This window comes from Teleopsis dalmanni, chromosome 1 (genome assembly GCF_002237135.1).
Source record: "Teleopsis dalmanni isolate 2A chromosome 1, ASM223713v2, whole genome shotgun sequence".
NCBI classification, from domain to species: domain Eukaryota; kingdom Metazoa; phylum Arthropoda; class Insecta; order Diptera; family Diopsidae; genus Teleopsis; species Teleopsis dalmanni.
This window is the reverse complement of record NC_051846.1, coordinates 88497043-88510549: the sequence shown is the minus strand read 5'-3', so window position 1 is coordinate 88510549 and position 13507 is coordinate 88497043. Positions and strand designations below refer to the sequence as shown.

The window sequence follows — 13507 nt, the reverse complement described above, 5'->3', positions numbered from 1 at the left end:
TTAAGAATAAAGATATTTAGTGTTAGTCGCTATTGTGTTAAATGTTGAAATCATGGTTTGTTTTTAACAAACGAATTCAAAAATGCAAAAACATATACTTACACAGAAAGTAAGATTTACAGTAGCTCCAAATGAGAGGCCCACATTCCTTATTCATTAAATAAACCTACAGCAACAACAATAACGGTTTCTCGGTTTTATAAATAAAATTATAAATAAATATAATTTATAAATATAATTTATTTGGGTGGTTCGAAAAATAAAAAAAAATTTTTTTCGAAACGCTATAGTGCGCAAAATTTGCCTCTAGAATAGAGTAAAAAACTGTAAAAAAATAAAAATTATCAGTTGATATCTTCCGCTCGCGCATCGCCTACAAAAGTTGGCAAGACTGAGTAAATCGATCATTTTTCAAAAAAATTACAATTATTAATATACATACAATTAATACAGTTTAATTTTTCTTATTCAGTATAAAGTCCAAAATATTAAAATAAAATAACAAACCACTGATATAATTATATTAACCAGTCGCCCAATATCATCGCAAAATTGATAAAACGCGACATTTTCGCGCCATTTGTGACGACAATTGCAAACTGTAACTGAACATAAATGCAGTGCACAATGGTCTATTGCCGTAATGTATTGTTCACACTACCAGAAATATAAATACTATTAAATATCATTCATATTATAATATAAACCAGTTGCATATTTACTGAAAATATTCAAAATTGTCCACCCTTTCCCTACCCAACCAATCCGCCAAGTAGGGTGTGTTATTAACTTCTTTACATTTCATATCTAACCACACAGCTGCCCAAACGAATGACGTTAAAACGTTACTGATATTCTAATTTAATAAACTTATAATCTGACTTTTGCGAAAAATCAGCATGTTCGATCTTGATAAGGTTTTGCTCTGATTGAACCTTCAGTCTCTGATGGAAGCTCGACTGCTTGCATATGACATGGATAATTCTTGAAATCTAGGTGTGTTTCGGACTTTTGTTTACAAATAGCTTTAATTTCTTATTAGTTACTTCTTGTAACAAAAGTGGAGGTGTCAATTTGCACAACTTTCAATCAATAATTTGTGTGCAATCTTCAGCTTTGGCAATACTAATTCTCTAATCGTTTTATCTTTAAATTACCTTTCTTCAATAATTCTTTCGTATCCAGTTGTCGAATGTTGTCCCTCTTCTAAAATATCATTGCCAAAAGTAAATTCTCGGAATGAGCTAAGTAAGCATTTCATTACATTACAGGGTCAACGACTTAAGGTAATTTTTTTTGGCAGAGTTGGTCTACCTCCGCCACTGTGTACCACATATAGTTAAAATCGATCCTCAATATCTTGTAAAAGTTATACGATCGATTAATCGCAAAATTTTTTTTTAAGTTGAAAAGGGGAACGAAGTGTTATTTCATTTGTGACAAAATGTGATATGCCAAGGGGTGTTACGTCACATTTATTTCATATAGTACATTTTTTTTATTTGAACTAATAAATATAATACTGAATATTATCTAATGAACCTAATATAATATTGTTTACGTTGTGCCACTGCACTTAGTAATTTTACAACATTTTAATTTTAATCATATGTAATTATATATCATATACATATTATTTATTCACATTTAATTTATTCTCCTTTCTTTTCTCTTATTATTTCGTATTTTTTTATATTTTATTTCTATCCTTTAATCATATTTTTTTATATTTTTTAATTAATTTTAAAATATGATTCTTTGTTTAAAATAGTCGCTATCAAGGACGCAGATCGACTGATATCAGACCAACCATTGCACAAACTCGAAGCCAGTTTGGTGAGAAACCAGTGTTCAAAATCATTAATCTGGGTTGCAGAGCACTGCATATTATTATTCACATATCTATAATCACTCAGTAGTAGTAGAATAAAAATTAATGAGAAACCGCTATGGACTGTAAGAAATCCACCTAATGCTTTTAGGATACAATTTATCAAAAACGAAAACTGTGATGGGTTAGTGCAGACATGCCAAGAGTAGTGGATATATGTGTTAAGAAATTCTATCTTTTAACGAGATTTGCTAGAGCTGCTGAAAGGAACATGTGAAAGAAGAAACGTATCAGTTTCAATGCTAATGCCACTTCCTTATAATAGATTACCTTATCATTTTGCAATATGTCTCATTTATTTCAGAATGATCTTAATTTAAAATAAATAATACATCATTTCAAATTATAAATTGATGCTTTTTCGATATAATTCCATTAATATTTTCCCATTAGATAGATACTTTTGCCTAATAGGGTACTGATTTTATAATTTGTAACCAATTTTTGTAATAAAACAATTGCATCTAAATAATTTAATTCTACGAATATTAATTTAATATATTAAAATTATTTTAAATATTCAGGCAATCTTTCTGCGGATTATCAGAAGGATGAGAATATAATTCGGAACCCGCGTCTTACGATGATGTGCCAAGGGTGGTTATATTAGAAAACATGGTTTAGGTTTTTTTTTGGTTTCCTAATTATTAATTAGTTATTATTATTATTTTTAATTAATTATTTCCTAATTATTATTAATAATTATTAATAAGTATTATATTATCAATAGTGGACCTATCACTCAATCTTTGTGCAGATTATCAGAAGGATGACAATGTAATTCAAGAGTGGTTATACTAGAAAATATTTTTTGGCACTGTTTTTGTGGTTTACTAAACTTTTATATTAAGTATTATACTATCAAGGGTGGATCTATCCCCTATGACCTTCAACCCTCCTGAATCCACCACTATTTGATACTTAGCAAAACTAGGTGTGATAGGACATGTCGTTGACTTACGTATATTTAACTAAATCTCATTACCACTTATTCCAAAGAGGTTTGTTAATAAAGTTTCATGAAAAAACAGTTTAGCTAAGAATAACCAAGGCAATCTAATATAAAGTAATCATTGAACCTGCCCGTAAAGTGGCTGGCTTTCTTCGCCTTGACCCTGGTTGACTTCAATTTGAGTCCCACCCATTTCCAATCCAGTATACTCTGAAACATTTCCCTCCCCTCTTACACCACCCTCAACTAACGACATCATAATCCATGTGCACGTCTTCGTAATTTCCTTGTCTGAAAATCTGGACCAGCATTTATCAATTTTTGGTCCATAATTTATATATACAGGAATGGCAGTAGTACAAATAACCATTTTCATCTTTTCATAATCAGATGTATAAATACTCCGCCATTATGAAGAAGTCAAATAAACTTTGAAACTTTCGCGATATTTATATAATTAATGATTACATATATTGTATAATATATGTTCAAATAAGACTTTAACAACAATATCTTATATTTTAATTGACATGATAAATAATTATACACAATCGCACTGAAGCGTGCAACATTTAAACCTCCTAAAGGCACAATAGGATTATAGGATTATAGCTTTTTATATATTGTATGTATTACTAGTAATCAATGTCTTTAGTTCATGTTTACTAATTGCCTTATATTTTAATACCTTTAGTGAACATTATACTTTGTATCTTTATATATGTCACATGCAAATATGATATAACTTCAAGGAGACGAATGTTTTTAAACCTCGCACTGGTCGCTCACCAATTTCGTCAGATAGAGAAAGACGTTGCATAATCAACCAGGTGTAAGTAAATGCAAGAGCCTTCAAACTAGCTGCACATATTGCCGACATACTTGAAAACAAAATATATCCTGATACTGTGCGGAAAATTTTGAAGAAAAGCCAGTATTATACCCGGATTGTAAGAAAGACGCCTTAAATATCCAGAAATAATAGAATATAAGGGGTAAACTTTATAAGAAAGCATGTAAATAACCTATGCAATTCTGAAAAAGAATTATTTTCTCCGATAAGAGTTAATTCTGCATATCTGTAATCAAAGGTAGAAAACTTGTATGGAGAAAATAAATACAGCCTATAACAAACAAAACTTAATTTCAACGGTTAAACATGGTGGTGGTGTGTAATGGGTTGGGGGATTATGGCTAGTAATGGTGCCGGTAAGTTTGAAGATAAATATTCTAACCTTGAAGTAACCTTTTTATTTCAGCAGGACAACGACTATAAGCTTACAGCAGCGATCGTATGGGTTTGGCAGCGGAACCATGCTCCCAGGCCTCTTTAAACACTACCAGAATTACAAGACCTTAAGTACCATAGAACATTTGTGTTATTATTTGGAAAATAATATTCGCCAGCACACGATTTCCAGTAAGGATATTAATATATCCCAAATATATATTCTAAACATTAAGAAGTGGACGCAGACTTTTTCTATTTCAAAAATTGTTGCTATTGCATATATAATTGTATTTAATTTTTTTTTAAAGAATAATTATTAATTTTTTATGTTTGAACTTCATTGTTGTTTTTTTTTTGGTTAAAATAAATCAAAAAACAGATCTCAATTTCAGTAAAAATCAAATTAGTTATGCGAAATTTAAGAAAAGTTTTGTGGGTGGACGCACACTTTTTCTACTATGTGTATATATACAGTGTTGTGCATAACAAAAGCAACCAAAATTTGCCCATCAAATAAATAAGTTTTTTGTCTACTTTTTACTTTTCATTCAAAAATCTAAATACACATTTTTATTTGTTATTGTATTAGCTATTATAAAAAAACAACAAAATCTACAATTCTTCATAACGGGTTAATAAATTCACACAAATAATAAAATATTGCGAAATGCGGCTGTGCAAAACAATAGCAACTGAGACAAGATCAATGATAGATCTATTACCAAAGTGCATTCTAACAAGATATTTTTTGGATTTTTTGCATTTTTATGCTGTGATTTATGTTTTTAAGCAAATTAGAACATAAACACAGAATAGTTCAATATTAAATCAGGTAATGGAAGTACGTTTTTATCATGGCTCGTGACACGTATACTTTGAAGTTAAAAGAAGCAAGAATTGAAAAATATTTAAATGGCAGTGCTCAAATGAAATAGTCAAAATATTTAAAATTAATTAGTTTATTGTTTCGCAGCTTATAAAAAAATATAATTTGACAAAATACCGTTAAAACGGTTTATTTGGGTGAAGCCCCTTGTACTCATAGACTACTCATAGAATTGATCGAAAAATCATATGAATTACAAAAAAAAAGCATTCATTTCGTCGAAAAAGATCGTAGATGAGCTTAAACTATATGTGGGCTCAAATATTGTACGCAGGCGTACTCTTGAAGCAGATTTCAAAAGTTACAAACCAGTCAAAAATCCAAAGTTAACTAAATAGCATTTGCAAAAGAACTAGATTTTTTGTTTTGCTCTAATTAATATTAATATGAAATAATATTAATATTAATTTTGAACGATATCACTAAAATTGAATACTTGTTAAATGGAAAACAGTTTTTCTCAGCAATAAATCGAAATTAAATATCTCTAAATCTGATAGGATGCGCACAGTACGTCGCGAAAAAAAAAACGTTTATATCCGCGTAACTGGCATGCGACGGTGAAGCATGGGGATGGGTCAGTAATGATTTGGGGGTGCTTCTCAGGATTTAGACTTGGACCTTTTCATGAAATTCATCAAATAATAGCCCAACATGTGTACGAAAAAAATTTAGAAAGCCATATGGTACCCCATGGTTGATGAGAAATGTCACTCCAACGGGTATATCAGTACGATAACGACCCAAAACACACCTTAAAGCTGATAAGAGAATGGATTTTGCAAAATGGAATTCCAATTTTAGATTAGCCAGCCCAAACACCTGATATTAATTCAATTGAGAACATTTTGGTATTCTCAAACGTCGCTTTGGGGGTCGAAAAGTTTCCAAATGTTTGAGGTCATGAAATATGAATGGTATGAAATTCCAAATAGTTTTATTAACAATTTAATATCACCTATGACCCGTAGAAGTGCCCAAGTAATAAAAAGCAAAGGGCTTTATACAAAATTTAGAAAAATAATACAAAAATTTAATATAATAAATAAAGTTGCTATTGTTCTGCACAGCCGCATTTCGCAATATCTCATTATTTTTGTGAATTATTTAACCCGTTATGAAGAATTGTAGATTTTGTTGTTTTTTTATAATAGCTAATACAATAACAAATAAAACTGTATATTTAAGTTTTTGAATGAAAAGTAAAAAGTAGACAAAAAACTTATTTATTTGATGGGCAAATTTTGGTTGCTTTTGTTATGCACAACACTGTATATAAAGGATTCGATAAAACCTTTAATTAATAAATTCAGATTTCAAAGTTAAATTAAATTTGCTTTAAATTTAACCTTTATTTTCCCATATTTTTGAAATAAACGTAGCGATTTTAATCTATCTGTTACAAACTAAAACTACCAGAAAAATTACATAATAATCAACTAAATAATACTCTTTCAATTGCTAAAGGTTGTTAAAAGATAATTGGTACTGTATTCTCTTAATATTTTTAAATTGATTAAAAGTCAGTATATTAAGAAGCATATTTATTATTATATAAGATGTATGTTATATATATATGTATATATATATGTTCATTATATAAAACACTGAGCTACAATAGAAATATTGTGGTAAAAACTTACACAACATAACTTTAAATACATAATACATAAAAATACTTGAATATTCTACAATAATTTTGTGATGATGAAAATATTATCGGTGTACTACTCAAAAGTTCTCGTACAATGTAGTTTTTAATGTTTCATATGAGTACGCATTATAAATAAATCGACAATGGTCATTTGAATTAAATGGACAATCAATATATATATATATATTATATATATACTGATAATATATATATATATTTAATGAAAAAGTGAATCAGATTTATCCGTTTATATCTTAAATTTTTGGTTTTTAAATTTTGAGTATTTAGGTAAAATCAACTAGAATTAATACAATAATAAGCAAAGCCTTTCAACTAACAAAAATTTAAAACAAAACGTAGTTATTTTAAAATATTAATTATTAATATTTGCACATAAACTATTATATATAAAAATAATCTTAATTACTCGTATATTTATTTACCTTTTCTCAATATATCTTGTATAATTAAGTTAAGCAATTGGAAGTAAATAATATCATTTTTTTATCAATATAAATTAAAACTTTTTATGAAACAATATTTCATCGTCAGAAGTTTTTTGCTTTAACTAATTATAAATCTCTTATGTATATAATTTTTAATATTTTTATGCTAATGTAATTTATAAAAAGGTTTCCAAATTTATTGTATTATACTTTGAGTTAATAAATGCATGTCCTTTACAGTTGTCCTAGGTTTATATTATACTTATTTTGCTTCCTCTTTCTCTTTATTTTCTTCTGCTATTTCTTTCTCATTTGACTACAAAAGACAAATATAAATTAAAATATTTTTAAATTACTTATAATATATAATTATTTTTTATATATTCCAAAGAATATATTTGAACTTGGTACACTTGGTATTTCTCGTTCAAATTTATGAAAGAGAATTAAATAATAATTAAATTTATATTTTAATTAATAAATAGAAATTAAGAGCAAGTAATAGAATTAAAGTTTTACCTTATCCTTTTCCAATTCCTTTTCGATTTTATCAGCTTCAGTGTCTTGTTCATTTGACTTTTCTAATTCACCCTCCTTGCCCTCCTTGTTCTCTGGCCTATAAGTATATTGAAATAATATTTCGTGCGATGTACAATAATAATATCTTACTCTGGCTTTGGAATATGAGCATTTAGATCTAATTTTGTGCAAATTTCATCCCAATCAGGGAAGCATTTCTCCTTCATTCGCGAAACATGTCCAACCAAATTTGGACACTTTTCAGTCATAAAATCACGAAGTGGATAAGTAATGTCCTTGGACAAATAATGAAGTTGAGATAATACTGCAAATGCCACGACATCCAAAGTGGTTGGTTCGTCTCCAAAGAAGAATGGTTTACAATCCAACATCTCACTTAGTACTTTTAAATCATTTTTACCGAACTCTTCAATTTCTTCAGCACTGTGCACACCAATTCCATGGGCCTTCAACTTCTTTGTACCCTGGAACCACTAATTATGAAAAAATTGCCAAAGCAATTTAGGAAATATATTATTTATAAACAACAAAAACTAATATCTTTAAGGAATAACCACAAGAAGCATAATAAAGCGTGCAATCTTAAAATAATAAACTAATGCATTTAAGTCACTTTGATAGGATTGTTTTTACATTGAAAGCGTGATGATTATTCCTTATGTAGCTACTTTTTGTTGTTTACAACAGACAAATAAACAAATAAACAAATAAAAAATGTTTTGCAAATAAATTGTAAAACTTCAGAAAAATAAAATAAAATATAAAAAAAGTATTTATAAAGACCTGCTGCTTTATATAATAGCATATGTATGCAGTTATTTAAAAAGCAAAGCATTTATATAAAATAATATAATAAAATAAAACATTTTTAATACCTTTCTACCAAAAGTTATTTTAAAGAAGAAATTTAAAATAGAATTTGGTAAACGCAATCCGAGTGCGTGTTGCAAGTTTACTTTATATCCCTTCAAAACATTATCGGGATATTTAGCACGCCAGTAAAATATAATCCAAATTAGATGATTCTCTAACATAGCAATCATTGCGTATGAGACATTTCGTTGTTCGGAAGTTAATCCAGCATCTAAATTCTTTTCATATCTGGCTGACAGCTCCTTAATAATAATTGCTGAGTCAGCAATTTCCTCACCATTAAGCTCAATAAAGGGAAGTTGTCCTTTCTTTGAACGGAAACGCATCTTATGATCAACATTCTACAGAAAAAAAAAAACAACCAAGTTTCAAAATGCGTATATTTATTATAAATATATGTACAATGTTTACATTTATTAAATAAATTTCCTAACGAAATAAATATTATAATTATTTTGTATTAAAAAAAATGTAAGTATTTTATAAAAAGAAAATAAAATAAATTCAATAGAATCATTAAAAATTTAAAAAAAAATTAAATTATTTACAATTTATATGAATGTTTAAAGATGAAAAAAAAATCATTATAAAAAAGCGCTGATTAATATATTTAATATATTACAGGCATGTGTTGTTAATTTAAGAGATAGTCATAATCCGCAACATGTTGTTCATAGTTTTTAATAATTGGCATATGGGTGTGGTTGGTGCTTTAATCTTATTCCAGATGCATTCAATTGAATGCAATAGGGTGGGGCCATTAATTTCCAGTGAAGCACACTTAAACAAAACAATATTTTAAATATCGCTTATTTAAAAGCTAACATAGAAGTGTTTACACTTGATTAAATTATTATGTCAATAAGCGCAAAAGCATTATCAAGTCATATCATTACTCTTTGTTTATAATGTGCAGCGATTAATGGAGTCCACACCCTCCTGCAGTAAACAACGACTTAACAACTGCATTCTTTGTTCAAAACTTGATAACACAAATATGCGCCAATTAATAAATGCGGCAGGCAAGTCGAGCAGCTAGAAGACAAGTTCATTTTCTCAAAATTTCCACTCTTCCACTTAAATACCTCATTGGAAAAGTTTTGAGAGAAAATAAAACACTGTACACGCGCAATGTATTTCTTACACACACCAAACAAACAACTCTTCGCAAATTGAGTAAACTTAAATTAATTTTTTTTTCTTAAAATTCCACACCCTTATGATCAATCAATTCCAATTTACTATAATGCAGATACTATAACTTATCCCTTTTGTATTACTTGAATACATAATTTCATAATTTTATTAATAATATTAAATGAAGTATATATTTTATTAAATGAGAATATTATACCTAAAATTGGCGCAATACAGAGTTAAGAGATTCATATAGAAATAACTCAAGGGAAACAAATCCCACAAGAAAAACTTTTAAAGGGGTACATACAATAGTTTTTTAAATCTATTGTGTTAATATGTATTTAAATTAAAATTATTTCAATTTTCTATTGTATGTATATATATATAATGTGATTTTCAATTATTAGTACAGTAAATCTTGAGTCTCGCTCAATCTTGAAAATTGACTCGCTACAGAAATTTTTAATTAATTTAAAAAAATATTTAAATTGCTGCCTTTAATTATTCACACATCGAAAAATAATGAGTATTTACAGTCTAAATATAATATTCAATGATGATCCCTACTTTTAAAAGTTGTATATAATATGCCCTATTCAAATTGAAATCGATATAAGAATAAAGAGAAAAGAATATATATGTATATTATTTGATTTACTCTTTCACTTTACTACAATACATAATATTTTAGCACCACAAATGCATTTAGCGTCCACTCAATATTTAATTTGACTCATACTCTCAGTGTCCTAAGCAAACAAGTTTTTAAGTGAAAAAAATATGTATACAGTTACAACGATAAGGAATTCTTTGTGATTTTTCATAAAACGCACACATGCTCAAAAAATACACTGGAAATTGGAAGTACAAAAAGGAATAGAAAGGAATATATTCACAAAGGAGATTAAAACCCCAATATGGCGATTTTTAAGTACTTCTATTTCATCAATTTTTTTTTTTTTGCAATTTTGTTAAAATAATTAAATTTTTACCTCATATTTGAGCCCGGCTAAACGAAGCCAAGTTTCTACTTTTAAACAATATGGTGATAATGAGGGTAATAATGGAGTCCGTGAAAATTGGTATAAATAAATTACATCCTTTTCAAAATTCGTTTTATGCACACAAAATTTTGGTGCTGGTTCAGATTTATTATTTGTTAATGTTGCATTCTCACTATCCTTCTTTGTATCTTCAACGGATTTTTCTTGGGCGTTATCGGTGGCGGCTTCAACATTCTCTGTAGGTTTGTCGCTTGCTCCTCCCTCTGTGGTCACTGCTGATGCAACTGTTTCAGATTCTTCAACAACCTTATTTTCGGTGGATGGGACTTCCTGACTTACTTCCGATGCCATTTTTTTAAAGAAATTTTATTAATAACACTTAACACCACACAAATTCTTTCTTCAAGATCAAACAATTCACAGTTACCCAAACGTACCGCACTACTCAAATTCCAAACTTTATCTGGGATACAAATTCAAGCGACTATACAAAAACTGTATACAATGGAAAGCGACTCATATATGTGAAAAGACTCACTTATACATGTGCAGCTTTTATTTTAGTGATGCCAGAATGTTTTGGAATTATTTAAAGTATTAAGGATGAAGAGGGTTGATATATACGTTGTATTTCTTTAGATAACAGCGTAATAAAATCTGAATAATCTATATTAGATACTTACAATTATAAAACATGGTTCCAGTTAAATGAAATTTAGCATAAAAATATGTATATTTTTATAAGTGTTTCTATCAACTTCAAATGTTCATAAGTATTTGGTTTTGTCGGGCGATTTTGAATACCTTTTATATAATAAATAAGACATTTTAAGTTTAAATAATATTAAAATAATTTATTTAATTATATAAACGTTATTAACGTTATTATACGCTTTAAATTAGCAAATGACGAAAAGAAATAATATATAATAGTTATGAAATAATATTTAAATGCCAGCACAAAAGCAATAATTTATATTATGTGATGTGTATGTAGATATTATTTATATATAAACATATCTATGCATATATGTGAAATTATAAGTATATTAAATATATGTGGATATTTTTTTTTATATTTTTATAATTAATTACAAAATATAAAATTTTATAACTAAGCTAGCTACCAGGGCCTTCAGTTTTTCATTTATATAATGGTATGTACTATGTATTTTCAAATCTATAACAAATACACGAAATGTAATTTCAAAAACTTTGGGTTATAAATATTTCTATTTTGTACAATATTATTTTTAAAAAAATAAAATGAATTCATTATTTTTATTTTATTTTGTTTTCTTAAATTTTATTAAATTTTATTGCAATTATTGAGAAGTTAATTTTTGTAATGAAATATAATATTTTTTATGAATATTTTTTTTTAAATATACAAATATAAGTATGTAGTTTAATTGATTTAAGATTTTAATATTTATTTTTAGATATTCAAAAATTATTACTTTTATACGGCGTTTACATTGTGTGATTAAAAGTAGATTAAAGCAAAAATCGAGATAAAAGTAAACTCGTTATTTCATCTCAGATTTCCTATACAAAAGTTAATTTCCTTTTTTAATAATAATAATAATTTTTTAATAATTTAATAATTAATATCGTGGAATTTTTTTACAATCTTAGAATAATTGGAAAAGAAATGTCAAAATCTATTCAAAACGAATAAATTTTGAAAATGCCGAAGTGAGTAAATGTTTAATAAATTTGTTTAATAATAGTTTTGTATATAATTGTAACTAAAATTTGTTTAATTATTGTTATGAAACTATTTATTAAATTTATATTACAATTTTTTTGTACAAAATTGTAATTAAATGTTTTATTTACAGAAATTTATCAAACACACGAAACAAACCATAACAACAGAAACGTCTAAAAAAATCTTCAATGTATAATGTAGATTAAATCGTATACTTAATCTCGCAATGTAAACGTTGTATAATTCAATTATAAATATTAAATTTCTAAACAAAATAATGTTATTTTTAATTATATAATAAAAATTTTAAAATTTTAATTTGTATATTTGTATGTCGCAACATGCAGTCATCTTTTATACATGTTTGATAAATTTCTGTAAATAAAATATTAAATCACAATTTTCTACAAAAAGTTGTATTATAAATTTAATAAATAGTTTTATAACAATAATTTAACAAATTTTAGTTATAATTATATACTAAACTATTATTAAACAAGTTTATTAAAAATTTACTCACATTGGTATTTTCAAATTTTCAATGTTTGTTGTAAATAGATTTTGTTTTTTTTTTCAATTCTTCTAAGATCGTAAAAAAATCTACGATTTAACCCATACGCAGAGTTGTACAGAAAAATAATTACCATTTCTAAGGAGATAAAAAATTAAAAGGAGATTAACTTTTACATGCATATAAAGCATTTGTTGCTTTCTTTACCCGATCCTCTACATTGGGCTTCCACGTCAGTTTGCTATCCAAAATCACTTCAAGGTATTTCGTTTGAGTTTTCAGTAACAGAAGAGTGCCGTTTAAGTTAAGTGGCTTCCATGCTGTGGCCTTGTACTTTCTTGTGAAAAGTGTCTGTCCGTAATTTTCTTTAGTAAATAAAATATTTAACTGGAATACCATTTTATGATGATACGATTATCTCATATCGTAAATTTTGTTCCCTAAAACATGAAATGTCATTATAATATTTCAGTTTTATTTTGTTTCTATAGTGCTGTTGTTTTGAATTTCTCCATATTCGTTTCGATTTCTTGTTCCCTTTCTTCTGATTTTTATTTTCTATACATACATACTTCTTGAAGAATGTCACCATTCGACGTTTTGCAAAATTAGTTAAATAGAAATTAATTGGCGATTTGTATTATGTAGAGTTCGTTAAAGTGATA

The 13507-nt window shown here is 27.1% G+C and overlaps 1 protein-coding gene across 2 annotated transcripts; it reads right to left on the bottom strand.

Moving 5' to 3' along the window:
- Positions 1-7206: 7206 nt before the first annotated feature.
- Positions 7207-11130, bottom strand: LOC119669951 (failed axon connections). 2 transcript variants are annotated; one of them, XM_038080008.1, is made up of 5 exons: positions 10606-11130; positions 8476-8814; positions 7730-8073; positions 7580-7676; positions 7207-7376 (listed from the first exon to the last, which is right to left on the bottom strand). In XM_038080008.1, the coding sequence occupies exons 1-5, from the start codon at positions 10966-10968 to the stop codon at positions 7323-7325; spliced, it is 1197 nt and encodes a 398-aa protein (XP_037935936.1). In that variant the 5' UTR covers positions 10969-11130; the 3' UTR covers positions 7207-7322. The 2 variants fall into 2 exon arrangements, with proteins under 2 accessions (XP_037935936.1, XP_037935937.1); XM_038080009.1 differs by having other exon boundaries at positions 7730-8064.
- Positions 11131-13507: the final 2377 nt, after the last annotated feature.

What these genes read in the sequence shown, in the direction of transcription:
- LOC119669951 (XM_038080008.1), bottom strand. Translation starts at nt 10,968, where the DNA reads ATGGCATCGGAAGTAAGTCAGGAAGTCCCATCCACCGAAAATAAGGTT. An exon ending in AAATAACTTTTGGTAGAAAG is followed by an intron (nt 8,074 to 8,475) that starts GTATTAAAAATG and finishes TTTCATAATTAG; the next exon opens with TGGTTCCAGGGTACAAAGAA. An exon ending in AGGAATTGGAAAAGGATAAG is followed by an intron (nt 7,377 to 7,579) that starts GTAAAACTTTAA and finishes TGTCTTTTGTAG; the next exon opens with TCAAATGAGAAAGAAATAGC.